Source organism: Cinclus cinclus, chromosome 1 (assembly GCF_963662255.1).
Source record: "Cinclus cinclus chromosome 1, bCinCin1.1, whole genome shotgun sequence".
NCBI classification, from domain to species: domain Eukaryota; kingdom Metazoa; phylum Chordata; class Aves; order Passeriformes; family Cinclidae; genus Cinclus; species Cinclus cinclus.
The window spans coordinates 53,689,270-53,712,744 of record NC_085046.1 but is presented as its reverse complement, the minus strand read 5'-3'; the positions used below and the strand labels follow the sequence as shown (position 1 = coordinate 53,712,744).

General features: G+C 40.1%; 2 protein-coding genes across 2 annotated transcripts in view; one reads left to right on the top strand and one right to left on the bottom strand.

The window, feature by feature from the left end:
• Positions 1-5,913: 5,913 nt before the first annotated feature.
• Positions 5,914-14,495, bottom strand: MPLKIP (M-phase specific PLK1 interacting protein). The gene is given in 5 exon segments (XM_062506378.1): positions 5,914-7,958; positions 12,798-13,291; positions 13,294-13,324; positions 13,456-13,544; positions 14,456-14,495. Coding segments are annotated over 5 exon segments (858 nt in total). The 3' UTR covers positions 5,914-7,754.
• Positions 14,496-15,387: 892 nt separating this feature from the next.
• The window catches only part of SUGCT (succinyl-CoA:glutarate-CoA transferase), a 317,243-nt gene continuing 309,155 nt past the window's right edge, over positions 15,388-23,475 (top strand). The window contains exons 1-5 of the mRNA XM_062498088.1: positions 15,388-15,541; positions 19,330-19,381; positions 19,486-19,559; positions 21,703-21,788; positions 22,588-22,638. Coding sequence (XP_062354072.1) covers positions 15,388-15,541; positions 19,330-19,381; positions 19,486-19,559; positions 21,703-21,788; positions 22,588-22,638 — 417 coding nt within the window. The remainder of the gene's footprint in view (positions 15,542-19,329; positions 19,382-19,485; positions 19,560-21,702; positions 21,789-22,587; positions 22,639-23,475) is intronic.

Here is a 23,475-nt window from a genome sequence, read left to right as displayed (position 1 = left end):
GTGAAGAAACAGTGAGGGAATGAGTGCAGATCTTACCTTTCTTCAGCTTTCTACCCTTTTGTGTTCCTTATGGGGATACTTCTAACATGTCCTGGACTCTTGCCCATGTTCTGTGCTGATGCTTTGTGGTATTACAAATGGCTGAGAACAACCTGCACAATTGGTGTGTTTTTGAAGGTGAAGACACTTTCACCAGACTGTCTCCATGCCAGGAGGTACTGGAGGGGCAAGTCAGCTGAACTGATATCCTTGCCAGGGCTGAAACTGGATTATTTATTTTGGGATGCTTACCCTAGAAACAGACTGGTTGCTGTTAAAGCCATATGCTTTGACTAGATATGTTCTGCTGTTTTTCTCTGATACATTAAAACAGTTAGAATGACACCAGAACCTTGCTTTTTCCTTCTGCTCATTGAAAGGTTTCAAGACTGAAAGCAGTTACTCTGTAGCAGATCTTAGTGCTGCTCAAAATCACCTATGTAGAATTAGCACTGAAGTAACTAGCACTGGACTGGAGCTGAACTAGCTTTTTTGACAGGCAGTAAATGATCAAGTGTATTGAATAGGACACATTATTTCTGATGCCCACCAAACTCACTTCCCTCAGAAATGCACATCTGCTTTCTTGTCATTCATGGATTTAAAAACAGTAATACATCCTAGTGGCTGCTGGAGCAAAAATACCTGATTTTATTCTTTCAAGAGGTAGTTTTCCTCCATCCAACTTGGCATACTATTAAAAGGATATCCTTAGTGGAAATATAAGTATTTCAGACACGATTGTGTTGGGGAACTACCAGAAAGAACTTGAGTCAATGCAACACTTTCACTGTGCTTTCTTCTTACACAATTTTTCTGTTGTCTCTAAAGAGTGACTTTGCCTGTTTATTATTACTGAATTTGCAATGTTTAACACAGGTTTGAGCCCCACTTGTCTGCATGTTCAGTAGTGGCTTTTTTTAATCTGAAGGGTGGCCACCATGGCAAGGTCATGTCTCTTGTACAGTTCTCACTGCACATTTGGCAACAAAGTCCATCACTCAACCAATGCAGGCTCATTTAGATGAGTCAGGGGGAATCTGTGTGACTTTACTCATTGTCATGATTCTGTCATCTCCAGCCATGTAAACTAACAGGACATGTAGGGACTGAGTGTGGTGGGTGCTTGGATGACACCAATTCTATCAAACCCTCTAGCAGAGCCCTGAAGGGTGGAATGAGCCCATATCAATGGAAAGGGCAGGGAAGATATGTTTATTTCCATGGAAAACCAAGGCAGAAGAGCCTTAACTTACAGCTTCTGTATGGACAGTACTGGAAAAAAAAAAAGGGGGGGAAAAAGAGACAATAGAAAACTGTATGGAGAGGAAAAATTAGGGTAAGACTGTCTAAGTTATCTTCTCTGGATAGAGCTGGGTGGGGGCGTGTGTGTTAAAGAAAACCCACTTTTGGTAGGTCCCTTTAAACTCTTTGCTTGAAATATGAAGTACAGAAAGCCTTGTGGACATGTTTAGTAATGGACTAGAATCTACTTTGCAAGCTGCAAGGCAATAGAGATTTGTTTAATGTGTACTGGAATGATCTAATAGCAGAGAGAAACTAAACTGGGCTGTTAGTAGTAGTACATTCACAAAGTACAGACAGCAACCATTTCTTCCTCACACCACAGCAGTGAGGATGACAGACTACAGGAGAGCCAGTGTATAAAACATACAGCAATTGTTGTGAGAGGAAATTAAATACTGTCAGAAAATGCAACCAGATGCAATAGGTACCTTGAAAACAGGGATTGAAGGGTTCTTTGCACAAGCTTTCTACATGCTTCGAATTTTATTTTAGAAACCATTCTAAGTACAGGAACACTGCTGGTAGTGTAAGATGTCTTCAGTTCCAACAGGGACACAATTTGGCACCTCATTCATTTGCAAACAGTTATCACAGTTTCTTAATCTGTTGCCCATAGTGTGCAAACAGCTGTCCAACATGTGGAAATGAACAACCCAGTCATTTTCTTCAGTGTAATTTAATTGTCATAGCAATCAGGAGGGTACTAAAAATCTACAGACAAGAGAAACAGACTTAGGAAACTGCAATGGCAAGTATTCAATGCCATTCAATGCAAGTATTCAAAGATTCTCAGTGCCTTCTTATAGTTACTAACTCAAGTTGTACTCTTGGACCATTTGCAGATGTTAATTCTCCCTTTTATCTTTGTAACAATCCCTGAGATTTTCAAATCCTGTTTTTTCTTATCTAAAAAAAAAAAAGGCAAAGAAACTAAACTTCATAGACAAGTGGTGAAGACAGTATCTTCTGCAAACCCAACAGTAAGAATAGTAACGTTAATTTCCAACATCTGTTAAGGGAATACAACTCAAAGCCTTGTTTTACATTAACCTAAAAATCTTCATAAAGCCACAGGGAAGTGGTGGTTTGATGGCTACTTGCAATCCAATTATTGATGATACTACTCCTTAGCTGGCAATCAGTGCTTTTTAAAGCTTATGTTAGCTCTTTTATTTGTGCTTTATGCTCTGCAGTCATCCACAGAAGCTGTCAATTACCTTGATTCCTCTTCCCTTGTTTTAACATTAGCTCTGTGATGCTTGAAAAGTGAACAATTTGCATTAGAGTGAAAGAGGTTTTGTTCTTCCCTTTACCGTTATTTATACTAGCAGTTGCATTGACATCATGTTCAGCAGGTTGCAGTCATAGGAATTTCCTCATGCACACAACAAGGATTTGAACCCATTGACTCTAGAGCAACAGCTTTTAACTACCTTCAATACACAGCAGTAAGATTGTTGCAAAATACATATGGATGCCAGGTTTAAGTGTAGTTTAATACAGCATCAAATGGCATGGCTACTGCTACACAGAAGCAGGGTAGTACATGCAGATTTTTGGTGCAGATTATTTAAATGTCAGCAGCATTTAAAAATTTCACTTTGGAACTGTACTGTACCCCTTTTAGCTGCAGGGGTTACATTCTTGTATACAAATGTTTACACAACTAGTTCAGAACAACAATGTGCAGCAGCCACAGATGAGTGAAAAAAGGGCAGTGGAATTCACCTGTGATTTTACTGCAGAAGATGCTGATGAAATTTAAAATCTAGGATGTGCACTAACCAACCCCGGATGCAGTTTAAACCCCACACAGAGCTGGTGAAGCAAAATGCATTACTATTTGTCCCAAAACAGTTCCTGGGCCCCACTGCACTGGAATGGCAAAGGTCTAGGGGTAACCTCTAGGACAGGAAGGGCAGCCACACACCAAACATCTGCCCAGCTGTCTCTAGCCCAGGACGCAAAGGTTTCTTAGTATCGTCAAGGAAACAGTGTGGATGAGATAAGGCCTTTTTTGCCAGATGGAAAATAGTTTGAAGGGAAGGCCTAGATTTGAGGTCTAACATGAGTCATTAATTTTGTAAAAGTAAATTCAGAAGTTCAGATTGAGAAATTACTGTTAAATTCTAAGTCAGCAAAGCACACATTTAAGAGAAAATGGCAGAGAATGAACCTGAATCATTTTGTACCTTTTGTGACATACAGACAAGTTACTCCAGACAAAAAAAATTGGTTGTGAATCAATGACTGAATGCTGAAACTGCATTACTGTTGAGTGTAAATGCAACTTGATTTCTTTCGTTACTTGTGCTGTAAAAAGTTGAACCATCTCAAATGATAATAAAAAGTTTATATTTACCTACATCAAGTTTCTGAAAGCCTGAAACATGAAAATCATTACATGATTCTTCACCCATCAGTGTAGGCAAGCCTCCCTTTCCTCTCCCAGTTCCAAGAAGGTAGAAGGAAGGCAAGCACCAAGATTTGGGGAAAAGAGAACGGTCTTTACTCTTGAGAATTTTGGAAAATATTTTAAGAACTAGTTTAATTCATTGCAAGACAGTCATGTGTAAAAGCAGGTGTCTGAATTCAAATTCAGAGCATGTGCTAGGCAGAGGAATCGACTGCAGGGCTGGTAAAAAGCACTGACAGGAAAAACGGATGACAGAATTTTCAAACTAGATACTTACACACTTTTCAAATTAGATACTTACACATCCCATTTGCATGAGTAAATCCTCTGACTTCAGTGAGATTACTCAGAAGCACAGCTTGAAAAGCAAACACTTTTCTTTAGAAGGAAGGTGAGCAGCTTCTTGTAGAATTTCCATATCATGCAATTTCCAAATAGATTTAAACGTTCCCCCCGCTAATGAAATAATTTATATAAAGTTAAGAGCACATAAAGATGTCCTTAACAAGAAAAGCAACCTGACTGCAAAAGCAGTTATCCATTCTGCTGACCAGACACATTTTACCTGGTAAGCATTCTCAGCTTTGACATTAGGAAAATGCTACATCTCAATGTATTGCTTCTAATTCTAAAGAGAAGGAGATTACCATGAACTTTTAAAATGCCATTTTAATTTAAACTTTAATATTCTAAATTATTTGACAATTTCAATGTGTGTAGTGAGTGCCACAGAAGAACAAATATTCCATATTATAAAGCTGGAATGAAAACCCAAATCTGAAGTTTGAAGTATTATAGTGCACATCTTGAGGTAACTGCCCACCCAGTGTGCTGCTGCATGACACATGTTCTTGGCTGATTTAAGTTCTTGTTACTGTTAATGTAGTCATGATGCAGTTCACTCAAACACAGGAGCAAACAGGAACAACTGAATTAAATTTTTGCTGGAAGAGTTAGTCACTAGTTACACTTCTTTACAGCAACTGAAGAGAAAGTCAAATGGACTTGACAGACAATCACAAGGCAAAGAAAACAGAATGGAAAAGCGTTTGAACCCAAACTTCTGAAAAAGAAATTAACTTACCTTAAAATTTAAGAAGGCTGTTGAAGAAAGAGCAATGCCCATATACTCAGTGTGCTCACTACAGAGTAAGCCCTTCATTCACAAGACATAACCACTACTTTGTTTCATGGGCTCACAAAAAAAGAATGTATTTTGTGTTTTATATTTTATCATTAAATGCTATTTCCAGAGTCATACTGGTACTATTAAGTGGCTTCATTAACAAATGAGGAAGTGATACATCCTCTCTCCATCAGACGTTTGCCAAATGGTAAAAAGAAAAAAAAAAAAAAAAACCCAACAAAAAAACCTCGTGAAGAGATATGTGCTTAAGCTTCCTGGATATCATGGCAAAAAATTCAAAGCTTAAATTTACTTTAAGTACATTATATTTATAATTCTGAACATGTGCTCATGCATTTTCCAGCTCTTCAACAATGACATAATTTAATTTTTACTGTAATTACAGAATTTCTCCCAGAAGCCAGAAAGGTGAATAATTTTAAAGTTTTTGGTGCTGTTTCTTGACCAAATGACTGTAGCCTTTAGAAGTATGATGTACTTAAAACTGTTGAGTCATATCCTGAAGTGCACTGAAGCAGCAGTTTAACAGACAGCATTGTGGAAGGTCTGCATGGACTAAACAGTGCTTCAAGATTATCTCCCCAGTTCTCTTTCTTGAACATTTACCTTCACTGATGTCTGACACCTGGTTCCAGGAGTTAAAAGTTATTACAAGAAGAGTCTGGCTTTGATGCCTGGGTCAACTGCAATGCCAAAGTGGAAAAATGCATCTTTGCAATGCGCAAGGGCAGCTCATACTGGCCACTGTGTAGGCATTCCCACCTCTAACAGTCTATTTTCTCTCAGGAATCCCTTACCTTTCCTTTCTCCTTTCAAAACCCAGACTTTTCTCATGTCTAACTGAGAACACATCATGGCTTCACTCTCCTAAATAAAACCATATTTGTTTCTCCAAGATCACCAAATATTGCAAAAAATAAATAGCATTTCAATCACACGGGAAACAGCAACAAAACAGGGCACTTGGTTCAGCACACTACAACTTTTTTTTTTCTGTGAGCTTTGCAGCACCTGACAAGATTTAAAAAAAAAACAAAGGAAAGAAAACTTTACACTTTAATTTTCACAGTGACATTAACTTATGTATAAATTCTAAAGACTACAACTTGTCAAGTCATCTCAGTTTCGCTGGTACCTATTACAGATAACAATACTGAGAGCTGCCATTTAAGGCACCATTTTTTGATTCCAGGATGATTCAACCATTCTTGATATCCAGCAGGCATTATGTTCTCAGTTCTTGAGGCAGCCTTTTTGGATGTAATACTAAAATAACAGGGTCAAGTGGGGGAAGACAGAAGTGACATACTTTAGATTGTGGTCCTAAGAGTACAAGAGACTCAGGACATTTCAACATATTAACCCCCCCCCCCGACAGTTAGAAGCTCTTCCTGAAGGCAGTATTAACCTAACACATCTCATGCTGAAACAGATAAACAGTACAGAGGACCATTCCACCTCAGCAAAAGAAAAGTTACTAAGAACAGTTTAATGAGATTTCCTGTGCTTATCTACCTAACCACGCCTCAGGACTACAAAAATATGTTTTGAGGATGTAAGAAGCTTAAAAGAACACATGTATTTTGAAAACTAAACTAACACTTTTATTTAATGTTTTTACACTCTACCTTGGCTTAAAATCCAGAACAAATAGAGGTACGTTCAACAAAAATTTATCTAATTACTGCAGGCTTAACATAGCAAGTTAAGAACATGCCTGCAGGTGGAACTATTTCTTTTCTATTCTAGATTATGATATTCACTCTTGGATTTAAGCATGGATCTTCCATATAAAGACAAGCTCTAAAAAATCCCAACTCATTGCTTTCCTCTTCAGTATAAAAATATAGCATGTACACACACAAAACAATTCTCCTGGCAGTAATGCCTAATGTAAGTAAAAATAAAAAATAATTGAAAAATATAAAACAGATTAAAAAAAGATGCTGTGCATGTACTAACATCAACTGTGCAACAAAGACTGTCATGCATTCTGTACTATTCTAGCAGGTAAGCATCCAGAAAGAACATTTATTTAAGCTTGATGTTTCATGTGTTCTTTAGACTTAAACTGTCACTGAACAGACTTATTACCATAATCCAGAAATTTATAATATTGATCCAAATATATATATATTTTTAAACACAAAAGCAAGTAATTCCAGAATTAAGTTTGTGACTCAAGAGTTTTTTCAACAAATCAAGCTTTCCAAAACCAATACATTTGTTTCCTGAGATGGCTATAAGTCATGTTTCAATTTCACATTACACTGTAATTAACAAAAATTACTATGCACAAAACCAGACGTTAACTACAGCATACAAGCATATTTACAGAAGTCACCTAATTTCAGTGTTGTGAACTACTGTGTTAACGTGTACACCTTAACAAAGCTCCTAAAATATTATTTATACATTACAAAACAAGGATTTGCAAAACTTTATTTTATTTCCAAGTTATTTCATTCTAAAAAAGTTGAAACATAAAAAATACCACTCCCTAAGAGACTTTACAATAAAAGGCTAACAATCTGACACAGGAGAGGTAAGTATATGGAAACTTGTTTTAACAGTCACAAATCAGTCGCTGGTGATTAAAGAACACTGTTCTTCAGAGCTGGCAGGCACTTCCACATAGCCAGAAATATAAGTTTTCCTACCACTCCTTTTGCCTTCCATACATAAAAATATCCAATGCAATAAAAAAAGGTAGGATAAAAGGGTGGACATGTAATGAAATAAAAGTATTATCTAAGGTCTTGAGTACTGTTCATCTTGTGTAAGTGTAAAGATTCTGTCCCAAAGTTTTCCTGACAAGATGGAGTTATTTGGCCTTTAAAAGTGTTAGCTGAAATACCTCCCCTTTTTACCAGTAAATGTTGTTTGCTCACTGCTGTATTGCTGGTTTATGTCTGTAACAGAAACTGGCTCTAGGCCAGCCCATGGGTCCTCAAGCATTGAAGGTCTGTAATAGTTTTCCACATCATTAGACACTCTTTTCCCTCTGCCATGCGCTGTACCAAATGGAGTAGATGTCCTGGGTGATCCCTTTGGAAGAAAACCATCAGGTAAAGAAACATTTAATAATCTAATTCAAACTAAGGAAAAAAAAAATAAAAGTGTTTCCTTCTACTGTAGTAGAGCTCTGAAGCTGATTATTAATCATAATTACTACACCTCACTTGCATCTTCCTCAGGAAATATTAGCTTTAATGTATTTTACTTATGAGTGATGATTTACCAGGATTAGAAAAAAGCACCACCACAGTCTTCTCCCAAATACTTGTTTACATCACTCTGGCACATAGCTGCAGAAAAGCAGTTCATGCTATTTTTCATAATCTGTCAACAACACGTCTAACAAAAGATGAACAACAAGACAGGGAAGGCTGAGGAAGAGCTGACAATATTAACAAGAGCAGAAGTCAAATATTAAGTACTTACAGATTGAACACAGCACTGTATAATGCAAATAGCTACAAAGAATTAATTGGGGAAAAAAAAATCTTTTAAACCAAACTAGTGTTCTATGAAATTTGAGAACAGACGACTTTATTTTATCTACAATCTCAGCAGTAATCAGTGATTTAGTGAGTACTGACTTTCGCAGGGACCTTTTCATATTTGATTTTTTTTTAAGATCAAGGATCACAACAATTGCTTCTGTAAAGCTACTACAAGTCTGCAGCTCAAAGAGTGCTGTGACATAAAGGAATTATAATAATTCTCTCCTGTTAGCATTATCCACTGTTCTCCTCAGATTCACTCCCCTAAAAGGTGAAGTTCTGTCTAAAGCTGTATTTATTTAAATTAATTTGTTTTAACCAAAGTTAAGCAATACATAGTACAGTAATCTCCAAGCATGCTCATTGCATTCTGTATGGTTAGAGCAACATGACGCCTTGAGGCTGGTGATCAGATTTTATAAAGCAGGGTAAAAGCACTTGATTAATGACTGCTTTCCCCCACAATCCTACCACCCCTGAATTTTTGGATCAGCAATGATGGTATTTGAATTTGACTAGTAAGCCCTATGCAAATAGATCACATGAAACAATTTCTGAGCAAAATGGTGCCATAAAGTGAAAGACTCAGTGTTTAGCCAGAAGATTTCACTCAAACAGCTTGAACCTATTTCTGCTACGTGCTGTGGCAGGAACATGTTGATGTGCTTCCAGCAAGAACTTTTCAGTAACACCTGAAGTTTGATGATAACGGATACATGATCAAATGTGGGAACATCCATGTCTTATTTACAGGGCACTAGTTTCCAATGATTCTTTACAGCTAGGTTATGCAACTAAGAGGATGATCTCAAAACAGAAGAATTTCTAAAAGGTGGTGAATTACTATACTGTATCAAACCCCATGAGGGTCAGAGAATCACCTCAGAATACATCTAAAAAAGCCTCTAAGGGGCATGGAATTTCCTTGAGCAAGCTGACCTGCTCTAGCAACAGTGACATTTATATTACGCACTCACATTTAGTAGTGCAACAGCAGTACACAGTGCATTCTGTCCTAAGGAAACACAAAACCCCACCATCTCTAAACCACCACATTTAATGAAGACCTTTTAAATTTGACATTGTAAAAACAGATCAAATGTGGAACTCATGCTGTGTTTAATCTGCAGAAGGCAAAAGAAACATGAACTGATATGATGATCTGCAGTACTCAGTGAAGGAGCAAAATAATTCAATGGTAATACTCATTTGTATGGATTTATTTAATAACCTTAAATTTCACTACAATATGATGCAGGTCAGCAGTAGCACTGACATTACACTAACATTTTAGCATTTCTGAAATCTAGGAAATTTATTGTTACGTAATTCAAGATTGACAGCCTTCAGTACATGTCAAATTTAAGCATGTAGATTATTTAAGAATACTAGTCATCATATGCTTTTTCCCCTCTGAATTTTTTTTAGGGAAGAAAATCAAAATGTGATTATTCACATTATAGGCCTGTGGAAAAGGAAATCAGCCCTACCTGTACAAGTGAAACCATTCAGCGCAAGAGGCACTATCTGGTACCAAAGATAGCTTAAAAAAACTTCCTATTAGTTGTCACTAATGGCAACAGCTTTTCTCAACAAACTTTGGTTAAAAAACAGTCAATCTACTCTCAGTACTTTTTTCCCCAGGTAACAAATATCTCTTTAGAGTAGAAAACAGTATCTTTTAGTGCTATTCATTAAAAAGTTACTGAGTGGAGTAATACTGCCTTGAAACTGGGGACAGTGATTCCCTTTATCAGTTTGTTTCACCTAATGTAATTACAGCACAAAACACAAAAATCACAACTGTATCATTTTAAAAGGGTAGCATTTCTTTTACTTTCTGCAAAAATTTTTTGATCCACACCACTCCATAGCTGCTGCTAACAGCTAGTTCAGTAATTCCTGCTGAGTACAGGGAACAAAACATTACCTCTAAGTGAATTCTACTGGAGATAAGAAATGCAACAAAGACAAATCACAGAATGGTTTGGGTTGGAAGAGACCTTAAAGATCATCTCGTTCCAACCTTCCTCCTGAGAGCACAAACACCTCTCACTAGTCCGGGCAGCTCAAACCCTCATCCAGCTTGGCTTTGAACAATGCCTGGGATGGTGCATCCACAGCTTCTCTGGGCAACCTGTTCCAGTGCCTCACCACCCTCACAGTAAAGAGCTTCTCCCTAATGTCCAATGTAAACTTACTCTCTTACAGTTTAAAGGCATTCTCCCTTGTCCTGTCACTACAGGCCCTTCTTTCCAGAAACATGTTTTCATAAAATATAAAGCAGAAGCACCTCTGTGGAACAAACAGAAAAGTGCCGTAAACTCCTGGCCACATAAAGGTTGAGTTAGCCATTTCAGAAAAAAAAAACAAGCTCAGTATGTTTTCCTTCAAGTTTTCTGTTTGTTTCAAAGAATCAAAGTCTGCAAGCACAAAATGAGTACAGAATGCTATTGACATGACATTAATAGAACATTAAGTACACATAAACTACCTTTTTGATTTTCCAGTGCAATTTTAAAGGGCCATTTGAGGCTTTCATCTCAAAAGTGACTGTAGCATGATAAATGTCAAAGGCACTGGAGTTCACTGAAGAGATTTGCAGCAGAGAGGGGACAATGCACATGCCTCACGAGAAATCTGATGCTTAGGAAATGCAGAAAGACCTTCTACCTGAATCTATTTATGGCCTCATGGGCAGAGATCCTTGTCCACGCCAAAGCAGATGAGGGCTCATAGTTTATGAGATTAACTCCCTCTGTGATTGCCTCTACTGCCCTCCCAGGCAGAACAGCTCGTGTGTACACGTGAAAGTGCAGACTCACACATTTCTTCAGTCCTGGGCAAAGCTACAGACATTCAATGTTCTTTGAGTCTCTGAAGGAACTGCCATCAGGCCAGTGCTCCTAAACTACTCACGAGGTAGAAACGGTAGAAGGGAAGATATTGTGACAATCTGAGACTGGATTCAAATTTGTGCCTTCTTCATGTCAGGTTTCTTACCTCAGAATGGAACCTGACTTTTTGTCAGGTTTCTTACATCAAGAATGGAGTCTATAGGAGAGTTCCTGTCCTCAGGTCCTGACATGAAACAGTTCTGACTAAAACTAAAGACAAAAGGATTCCCGCATATTCTTCTGCTCAATTAATTCTAAGGCAGGCTTTGAAAAAAACACTTAATTGAACAGCCAAAAAGTAATATTTTGAAGGAAAATTAGACATCAATGACATAAACTGTCCCTCCATAGTCTGCAGCAGAAATGCCACATGCTTGGCTTTTCCAAAGGCACTGAGGTTATGCAATCTGTTGGCTTCCACACCAGGAAAGTCTCTGCTGTTGTGCTGAGGAAAATGTATAAATTTTATAATGATCCCCTTCCACCATGAGATTTCTGAGTTAACTGGATCATAAGAAAATAACAAAATACTAGTCTTCAATGGATATGTGACAATCCAGTGCAGGCACATTAAGATTTTACTAATCTCTATTAAGATCTGACTTCATTATCATACTTCAATCCTTCAAGTATCAAAAGGACCATAAAGAAATTATCATTATACTGCACATGTCATTCGTTATACTTCTAAGGTTTCTCTAACATTGCATAAAGCCAGTTACATACATAAAGTTGTTTTCCTGAGAACTGTCACCCCCGTGTGCGATGCCAGTCACATGTGACAACTACCACAGCTGACAAAAAGCTTAACTCATACAACTTGGGGTTGATGGCTTTCAGGAAAACTATTCAAACAGAAGCTTTTTGTGCAAAGCAAAGACTTTAAAATGAGGGTCTATTATCACAATGGATGCTCTCATTTCTGCTTAAAGGAGCCTCAGGTTCATTCTCTTAACAGAGCACTCTTTTTCTCTGTGCGTGTCCCTGCAAACTCCGAGTGTGAACAGGATGTGGATAAGGCAGATCCCACGATGGAGGACAACACGGGCAAAGTAAAAGCATGCTGCACTTCACCACTCCGTTAAAGAAAACTGATCAGAGGGAGGCATGTACAGGACAAAGAGATGTTAGTTTCGGCCAGTGCTTAATTTTCTACCTTCATACGCCAAAATATGAAAAAGAAACTTGCACTTTTGTGTCTTCACAACCTATCAGGCCTGAGGCTCTCTTCCCTTTCCTCATCTCACAGCTGCCCGTTCTCTGTCCGTCCTCTCTACTGCAGGGGAATGGGCGGGGGGAAAGCTGATGCTGCCCAGTGCGGTTCAACCCTCCCTCTCCCCTGAAAATCCTGTTGGCGGGCGGATGCTGCGCTGGCACAAGCCCTCGGCGTGCCTTCTCCCAGCGGGCTACAGGCCCCGCTCAGAAGCAGCAGCTCCCTCCCTCCCTCCCTCCCTTCCCACGTCCCTCTCCGCCTTGCCCCATACCTGGAAGTGCCTCTGGAAGCCGCCGGGCGAGCGCTTGTGCTGCGGCGGCGGGTGCAGAGGCGCTCCGGCCGGGGACGCGCCGCCGTACGGAGCCGGGTACCGGGGACTGACGCTCTGCGGCCTGCGCGGGGTCTGTGCCCCGGGCGAGGGGCTCCCGAAGCGCCCGTGGAACCCGGGGCCTCGGGGCGAGAGGCCGCTGCCGTACGGCCCGGGCCGCTGGCCGTAGGGCGGCGTGTGGTGGGGGCTCCCGTAGCCCCGCGGAGAGGGCGGCAGGGGCCCCCCGCCGGTGGGAGGGCTCCGGAAGCCGCCGCCCGCGTAGGGAGGTGTCGGTGCGCGGAATCCCGGCCGGTACATGGCCGGGACAGGCCGGGAATGGCGGCGGCGGCTGGAGCGGAACCCGGACAATGGCGGCGGCGCCGCGTCCGCTCTTTTCTCTTCCCCCGCCTCTTCCCCGCCAGGCGGGCGGCAGGTTCCGGGCTCTAAACGTTCCGCGGCGGCCGGGCGAGGCGCCGTCCTTCCCATCCCGCCTGGAAGCGGGAGGCGGGAGAGAGGGCCCGGCACCGTCACACGGCGAGCTGGCGCGCCGAGCTCGAGGGATTCTGCGCGCTTCCAGCTGAAGGGGAATAACCTGGAGCAGGAGTGTCAGAAGATGCCTTACCAGGCTCAGACGATGGGGCTCACGGCGTTCGTGGCTGTCGGCGAATGGCCGCAGCTCTGCAGCTGCTAAAGAAACAACGAAATGAACTCCTGTAAAGCAAAGGCAGCGTTTACCTCACGTTTCGTGTCACTTCAGATGTGCTTATTGTGCGCTTTTGTTCTGGAGTGTTTTAATGTTTGAGCCTGCAAATGCTACGTGTTACGGCAGCCCCGACTGAAAAAAAAACACCGAGTGGCTCGTAAAGGGCGCTTTAATGCAAAGGGTTTCCCTCGAAATCAGTTTGAACTGTCAGCAATTAAGTGCCTGGTGGTTCAGGAAAAGACTTACTCATACAAACTCGTGGCAAAATGCTATTTTGTAGGAGAACTTCATATTTAGCGCAAAGTCAATTTAACACTGTTATTTATTACCACTCCTGCTCTGTTATCAGGTACATATTAATGCAAATCCTCAACAGCTCTGTAAAAAAGAGTAAAGATTTTTAAATTATTATTTATTTCTATCAGTACAACAAAGCACTACTCCGTTTTGGGACGTTGTAACATAGGAAAATTTTAGGCTTTCGGAACAGCAGTGAACAAACGTTAACTATTAAAATAAGCAGGAAGTTTCTCTGCTTTATATACCAGTCTTGCTTTTCTCTGGCTTTAAACAGAATTTGTTTTCTTTCGATTACAACAACTAATTTTGTACTCACAGGGAACTCACCTCCCCACTGTTATACAATTTCTCTGTGAAAAATGAGGCAATATCTTTTAAATTCTAAAACGGAAGGAGAGCAAACCGGCTCATTTAAATTTTTTGAAAATCCTTTAGTCTGGAAAACTGTCTGTTTTTATTGTGCACACAAGGAATGCTATGGCTACACAGGACAGTTTATCAGTGTAAGTTACCAAATTATCTGATCTGTCTCATTCCAAAAAAGCACAGTTTAATTTAAACCCTTTTCACACCACATGAACTAGAAATACATATCATTGTTCAGCATGTTGAGTTATACTGGGATAATCGTGCCGATTAATTTCTTCTTGCTGACGCATCTTTAAGCATCCATGTAATACTTTTGATTACACACAGCATGTCCAGTCGATCAACCTGCCACGTAGATTCTTGGTTCTTCCTCAGCATTTAGGCAGACTGACGTGTGATATATCTTAAACCTGTGCTATTTGTCATGCTCGTTTTCAAGCAGTCAGAAGTTCTGGCTGCTTTTGAGATATAGCAGTAGTCTTATCCTCACATATTTCTTATCATTAAATGCTGAACCTCTGTGCAGAGTTTTTTTATCCTGTTAGAGAGGAAAGGAGACAGCATGGTGTTCCTGTAACAAGCTTTCTGCTCTGTCCTAACACAGACTAAAAATAGTCTGAGGGTACTTCGGTCAGCGAAAAGTTGCTCAAAGGTCAGTTCAAGCCAACCCTTGCAAAACTACACCCAACTGAAGATACATCTTACGGTGTAAGTGATACTGCACCTCCAGTGACGGACGAGCTGAGGGGAAGGATCTCCCTCGTGCCGATGGGCGGATGGATGTATTGGCACCCAGCGCGGCTGCCTGCCTCGGGAAGCGCGGAAAACCCTTTGGAGTGAGGAGGGGGGGTCTACTTTTATTCCGCCTTGGCAATGTTGTATGTCGCGGTCTGCAAACCGAACCGAAGTACGAATTTCCAGCTATCAAACAGCGGAGTTCCCACCCAAACACCTGCAGGACGCGTCCCTGCTTTATGAAGTCCAGGCAGGAGCGCTTCGTAGGACAGGAGAGGCGCACCGTCCCGCCGCTGCCGCGGACTGGGAACGCGGCAACCAGCCGGGACCGGCTCTGGCCCCGGCGCGTGCCCGCCCCCCGTCCCGGGAGATCCAAGGCTGTCCCGGGAAGGGGGCGGTGGCGGCGGCGCCTGCGCCGAGCGCTCGGTGCTCTCTCGAGTGGCGGGGATGCTGCGCGCCGGGCTGGGAAGAAGGAGCGGATGTTGCGGAGGGCTCTGGAGGAGCTCAGCCGGGGGCAGCGCCAGAGCCTTGAGCGCTGCCCCGGCCTCCCCTTCCCCGGACAGCGGCGGCGGGGCGCGGAGCGGAGCCGCTCCCCCGGCAGGTACCGAGCCGTGCCGCTCCCTCCTCCTCCTCCGCCTCCCCTCTCCCGTCGCGTCGGGCTCCTCTGTCCGTGTGATCCCGCCGGGCTCTGAGTTGGTGCCGCTGGGGCAGGAGTTGGAGCCGCTTCGCTGGGGGAAGTGGGAGTGAAACTCCTGCGGGAGGTTCCTGGGAGGGGGTCCCGAAGGGGGTCCCGTAGGGAATCCCGAAGGGGATCCCGAAAGAGGTCCCGAAGGAGGTCCCGTAGGGAATCCCGAAGAAGGTCCCGAAGGAGGTCCCTGCGTGGCCGTGCTGTGTCGAGCGCAGCCCCTGGGCAGCCTCGGGGCCCGGACTTTGCCCCGAGTCCGTGCTCGCTGCCCGCAGGAGCGCTCCGCAAGTGACACGGAGCGTGTCGGCTCCCCTGGCAGCCTCGGCCGCTGGCATGCCGTGCTCCAGGCCCGGTCCTTCGCTAGGGGTACCAAAGTCGAACTGCCTGCAGTTGTGCTTTTAAAGGAACTGAAATGAACCCAAGCTGCAACAAAGTGATCGTTCTCTGCCTTCAAGTTTCACTGTTATTAAATAACACAGAAAAAAAAAAGTAACGACAGAGTTGGTGGCATTAGAATTCGCGAAAGTTTGCAGTTCTGCCTCCCACCGTGGATATACAGAGTGTGTGCTCAGCTGGAGCATACCCATTGACTGTGAGTCCACAGTAGTGATGGACTTGGTTATAACTTACTGCATGGATAAAGTGAAAAAATACTAACTGTGCAGTCAAAGTAGATGCAATCGAGTTGAGCAGTCATGTCTTCTGGAATTGAAAGTAATTGAAATGGGATCTGTTAATTTGCATTGTCGCAAAAATTATTTGTCTCTCTTCTAGGTGCCCTCTTCTGTCACAAGTATGAAGGAAATTTTTTTGGAATATGACAGAATAATTGATTTCTGTTCAATGGAACAATCTCACTGTTGGTTGCTAATTTGTATTGTTAGGCTAGGCCAACCTTGGGACAAGCAATTTGGCTTCACTAAAGAGTGTAAATCATATTGAGCGTGAGCAGGTCTATTTGTTCTTTATCGAAGTTATTTATGGAAAATACATAGGACAGTCTAATTCACAATAAATTTCAGTATTGTGGGAATCAAGAATTTATACAGAGGTTATAGTTAGAGCTGGGAGAATGATTTTTCATTCAGTCATCAACTTACTGGTATAAACAAAAGCAAAAATACAAGACAAAATGTGAGTTTGCATTTTACAAAATTTAGACTGTTGAGTCAGAATTCTAACAAAGTCTAACTTAGGTTATGTGCCTGCTTAGGAAGCTAGTGATGAAAGTAAAAAAACACAGGAGATGTTTCTAGTTGATGCTCATCAGTTCTGATCTCTTGTGTTTGTTTATGATGTGTTTTTGTTTCTTTTTGTTCCTACAGTAGATAGCATTCCTTTATTCAAGATTCATGTACCAGAACTGCTGATGTCAAAAGGATTTCTACTGCAGTTGTTTCAGCAGATGTGTCATGCTGCATATATAATCTAGCTCATATATATATATTAAAAATATATATATCTATTTATATATATTTGTGAACATCTTTGTTCTTCTATCCTGAAAAGATTAACTGGTCTGTTCCTCAGTTTTCAAAAGCAAACTTTTGATCTCTCTCCTTTCTTGCGGTTCTTCATCATCATGGATGTCTGTTATTTACTGGCATTAAAAGAAATAGGTCACAGTGGTCTGTTTGTATTCAGAGCAACAGTTGTGTTCTCCTATTGTATTGCAGCTATGGAAGAGTCCTAAGCCCTGAATGGAGTGTTAGATAATGCCATAATGTGAGTGATATGATAATTAGTAAGGGTTCATCAGTTTTAGTTATGCATAAATACATATTTACAGCTTAGCCTTAACATTTTACAGGCTTTTTTGAGAAATATCTTTACGGATTCCTACAGCTTGGGTGCAGGTTAGAGAACTTGTTGACTCTGAAAAGTTGCTATTGTTCTGGTATTGTACCTGTGAGTAGCCCTAAATATGGCTCAGTGTGAGAATAAGTGAGCTATAAAGTGCAGCTCTGAAACATGTGGAAATAATAGAGGAAGGTGGACCTTTTTAAACTGAAATTACATCTTTTTAACTTTTGGGAAGCTTCAGTAAATCTTTTTACATATTTTTGGAAAAAAGAGCAGTGTTTTTGTGGAGCACAATTGTGAAATTGTGCACCCAGCTTGTTAACCCGGAGTTATATCGGAGGGTCTTTGCCTGCCACAACTGTTTTCCAATGTCTGGAACTCATGGAGGTGTGGAGCACTGAAGAGAAGTAGCAGCCTGACATTTTCTTAAAGGCTTTGAAAGTGCAAAACATATAGCCATTCCTAGATGCACACATTTTCAACATGCTGCTCAATCTGCATGTTGAGTTAAAGCACATAACCTATTAAATGGAAATCTGCCTGGAATAAGGGGTAATAATGGAGGAAAAGTTCTTAAAGATGAACAGTGGAATGCAGGCATCCTTGATGAAAGCAGTACAGTTAATGAAAATTTCCTGTCAGAAGCCTTGAATTTCTACTGCTTCTTCTCAGTAGCTTTTTAAAAATCTCTCTCTTGTTATAAATCTCTTTCTTCCCATATGTAGGAAGGAGAGTTATGAGGGTGGCTGAAGGGTGGTTCAGGTTTAATGGAGGGAACGTGGAGCAGGTGATACAGGCATGCACTGCAGCGTTGCTGCATGATATGGGAGATGCACCACACTGCCCTGCAGGCTTTGAATGAATGCAGGCTTTGAAAGGCTTTGCTAATGTAGTATGCACCAAATAACCAGATTTTTCAGAAAGCTTAATTATAATTTATTAGGGAAGGGAGATGAGGGAGGATGGTGAGTGTCATTGTTTGATTCCCACCCTCTTACCCTCTGCCACATGTTTTACGTCTTTCTCTTACCAGGTCAAGCACCAAATAGAGATGTTTGACACAAGCTGGTATGTGTCATTTTAGTGGTGTTACTGGCCAAGTGCTTTTGGTTTTGTGTGACATACCACCTTCCAAATAGCAACTGAATGATTGTCCACACAGGATGATGAAGTGTTTGCATCCCTAGCCTACAGCTAAAGACTGAGGGAGAAAAAGATAACCCAAGGCCACCAAAGAAATCGTTGGCAAACCTGTGGTCTAACTCTGAGGTCACTTGCTTTGTGATGTTTATTACCATTACTGTTGTTTCTTAGACCTTGTCAGATTGGAAAGGGTGAGGGAAAGGAAGAGAGCATTGTGATTTCTTAATAATTATCTTGCATGTGCAGCTGCCATTGAAAGAGTGTTTCCTTGGCTCATATATTCTGCCTTCAGTTTTGTTATGGGGATATTCTTTTCTGTGTGTGTGTGATGCAAGGGGATAGATCTACATAGGTCGAAATACTTTGTGAGTTCTACTGTGCTTCCCAGTGGTCTGGTACCCTTACTTTTAGCTTGTATCATTCTGATGTTTCTTGCTAAAATGCTTTTGTTGTATTCTTCAGATAAGTCTTTAAAAACTGTTTGAGTGTTTGCAGAAGGCATTTATAAAGTATCACTAAAGTAGCTTTATTGTAGACTTGCTAGGGAGTTTTGAATAGGTTCTGATATGTCATACATAAGCTGTTCCAATTTTGAAAGGCTTTGCTAATGTAGTATGCACCAAATAACCAGATTTTTCAGAAAGCTTAATTATAATTTATTAGGGAAGGGAGATGAGGGAGGATGGTGAGTGTCATAAAACCAATGTGGGGTTTTATATTTTTTAAGTTCTAAGTCACTGTTTTTTGTTTCCTGTCAGGTGCTAGTAATGTAAAGCCATTGGATGGTGTGAAAATTCTTGATTTAACAAGGTTTGTATTTTGTCTGTCATTTGTAACAGTATGTCTAAGTGCAAATATTCTGATTGGAAAAACCACAAAAACAGTATTTTTTTTTTTTTGTTTTCGTATTTAAGGGTTCTTGCAGGACCATTTGCCACAATGAATTTGGGAGATCTAGGGGCAGAAGTTATCAAAGTGGAAAGACCAGGTAAGATTTTGTTTATATTAGACATAATAAAAAATGAATATTTAGAGTATATATATATTAAGCAAGGACATTGGGTAATTAACTTCTAATTAAATTTTGTATATTTTTAGCTTAACGCAATGGTTTTCTTTTTCCACTCAGCATATGCACTTCTTATCCAAAGAGTTGTTAAGGATTGGGTAATGGTAAAAAAATGCTTCATTCTTATGGTATAACTACACTTTTTAGGTTTTAAGACCATGTAAGAAGAATAGCAAATTGCATGGCATTTGGGTCTTTTTTAGAAATAATCCCCTCACTTGGCTCTAAGTTTCATGCATCATTGCATATTTGAGGTGTGTAATTATGCCACAGCAGCTGCACAGTATGTAATCTATTTTTTCCTTTAATTTCTATATTTTAAGTTTCTGTCTTCTGGTATTACTAGTTTTGAAATTAGTCAGTGAAAATTGAGATTCTAAACAATATTATGCTCCCTATCTTTTATAACATAATGGCTTATAAGAATTTATAGCATAAATTGAGATACTAAACATACTACATTCTCTTTATTTCTAATAGGGAAATATTGAGTGTTTGAACATTTAATGAAGCACTAAATGTCTGACAAAGGTTTGTCACATCCATGTATAGGTCATCCTTATTTATTGACCATTGTTTTAAAGATTTTCACTTTTGTGATCAGACAAAGGTATATCAATTTTGTAATGTCAAATTAGACTGACACTGGTGGTAATCCAAACATCTAGGCAGTAGGAATGGAGCAATGCCAACAATTAAGTATGAAGTAATGGTTTTGGAGCTTTGCATTGTTTGTGATCGAAGGAGAAGGGCAGCATCAGAATTCTAAATTTCACACATTGCAGAATGTGAGCAATTCTCTTTCTCTGAGAGGGTGTCTGTTTTCACAGGAGCATTAATCCAAAAAGAACAGTAGCCCCACTAGTGTTCTAGATGGAAAGTTAGTGAAATGTTTCACTTTGAATGACTTAAAGTACACAGAGAAGAGATTGCCCCGCTCCCCTAAGCATCCTGCTTGAATCAAAAATATCCTTTTGAGATATTAAGCAGTACAAATGTTGATAAGTAATTTATATGTTTGCATAACTTCTGCCACTGTAGATCTTAAATAGCTGTAGACTTTTGTGTTACTATAGTGTATAGCACATTTATGACAGTGGCTATGTAATATGACACCTAAGGTTCTTCAGCTTGTTTCTGTATGCCAGTATCAGTCTTCCCTGCTGCCTCACTAAGGAAAGTTTTCAGTTCTGTGAAATTAACAAGTAGATGAAGTCCAGATGTTGAAACAGATGCAGGAAGGCACATGCTTGCTAATACTCGGGACAGTGATTGCATCTGAATTTGAATTTAGCTTTAATTCTATTTAAAATAGATTGCTAGTCTTCATGATGTTATAATGATGGGAATAGGAAATTAAGCATAAATGATACAGTGATATCAGTGTCTGCAGCACATTTAAGGCAGGATTTCTGGAAGAGCTGGAGGTGGGACCCTGCACCAGCTATAGCAAGCACTTCTTTTAATTTTGTTGTGCAGCGTGCAACTTAATCAGGTGTTGTCTGTCAGTGGTATCTTGATGTTGTTCCTGGAGTGTTTCAGGAATAGATTACTGCCCAGATGAACTGTGTGACATGGTGCAGGCAAGAGCCTCTACTAAATTCTTCAGGACTGACTAAAAGACTTGCATTAGAATTAAACTAAAAGACTAATTAGAGTAAAAGAATTGCATAGCTCTACTTTAAGTTAAAACAAACTACCAAAAATCTCCAATTCCCGTTTTCCCAGCCTCCCCAAAAAAACAACCAAAATACCAGCCCACAGGTGAAAAACAATCAAAAAACCTGTAAATACACTAGTGGTGTGTGGCTGTATTAGTATTTCAGAGACTAAATGGAATCCAAACACTAGCAAAAACTTTTTTCACTTTGCTTAATTGCATTCACCTTTAGGTGGTTTTTGGTATAAATATCCTAAAATATATATGTTACACTAATATTTGTCCTGTCTGCTCGATTAATCTTAGGTGACTTAAATATGATATTGGAGGAAAGCTTTTTATTCTTATTTGTTGGGTGTGTGATATTGGGCCACTGTGAATATGTGATGGTATTTCTTTCAGGAGCTGGTGATGACACAAGAGCCTGGGGTCCACCTTTTGCTGGGACAGAAAGTATTTATTTTCTCAGTGTCAATAGAAATAAAAAGGTAAATGGGATGTGGAACTGAATATGAGCCTATGTTTTCTGTAATTACAACTGAATATATAACACTTAGTTTGATTTTTAACATATATAGTGGAGCAATACTTACATTGACCTAATCTTACGATGAATAAATTTCAGGACAAAACCCCTAAGTTTTTAGAACAAATAAGCTTGCAAATCTCTGGTACAGTCTCAGCTGTGGGCAGCTGAGATAAAATGAAAAAGCAAATGTGTTCCTGCTGGTCTTCAGTTGCTGGTGCTAATTAACTGAAAATGAAGCATGCTGAAAACAAGGGGTATTTTATTTGAGCGATCATTATTTTTAGGTGCATCAGCTCAGTTGACCTGTGTCAGCTGGCAGGATGAGTGCTGCCATTATACCACAGCGAGGTTGGCTAAATCTAGCTTTTGAAACTTTGGGATTAACATGAAATTTCATGACATACCTGAATTGTTTAATGGCTTGTTACCATTGAAACAAATGTTTCAACTCTAACCCTAATGTTTTCCCCTGTATACTTGCAGTGGTGGATCCTGTGTAAATATACAGTGAACAGGCTGCACATCTGTCAGACTGGTTTGGGTGCCTGATTCATTAATGAGCTACAGTTCAGCTTGCTTTGCTGAGAGATTTTTTTTAAATTTTATTTTCAGGAGGAGGTGGGTTAAGTGTTACAATTTATTTATCCAAATTAGCTATAGTGTGAAATTCGGCTGTTGGTTATATTTAGAATAGGCTGATAATCTCTTTTGCATCATTTTTCACATAAATTACTGTTGTAATTATTTTTGATCCCCAGAGTATAGCCATCAACATGAAGGATTCAAAAGGAGTAAAGCTAATCAAAGAGGTAGGTTTTGATAGCATGTGAGGTGCCCTTAATTCTGTATTGTTGTGGTCCTAAATAATAATGACTAAACTCTGCTTTTCAAGTATTAATTTGATAAATTAAAAAATCTATATATGCAGTGAATTTTGTAAATTATAGTATATACCTTCTGTACTCTGTGCTTTTGGATTCAGTGTAACTTGTAATGACTTTAGATTTAAATTTACATGAAAATGTCATCAAAACCTTCAAATGAAATATTGTGAGGAAGTTGTCTAATAGCCTATTCCTTTCCTGTTACTCCTGCTGTTCTACTACTGATCTTGCTGTACTACTGTATTAGCAAGATCCAAGACGGACTGATCAGATGAAGTTAGTGAGCAGTTCAGAGGAGCGGCTGCGCTCCAGTAAACAGTTTTTTGAATGTTACGATGTATTCATGACTTCAGGGTCCCTACCTCTTCCTGAAAAGCATGGTCCTGTAGGTGAAACTTAGTATTTGTTTCTTTTTAAGTACTTGACTTCAGGGTCTTTTAAGGTGATCCATTGCTCTATTTAAAAATAATAAAAGCATCAAATTTCACATTTTGTCAAACTTGTGTTTTGTCATCCCTTTATTTATTACTTGTGGAGAAATGCAAGGCGTGCTGCTTGCTAGTGTTGCCTTTTAAGCCCTGCAGTAGTAGCAACTGACTCCTTTTACTGCTTGTTCCAACACTTTTTTCACAGTGACACTATGTCACAATGCCCTGCAGTAAGTGGATTTTTTCTGGTAGTATCTTTTGCTGGGAATATTACATAAAATGGAAATAAATTAAATTCTCTGATGCTTTTGATTTGTTAGCTATGCAAAGGTAC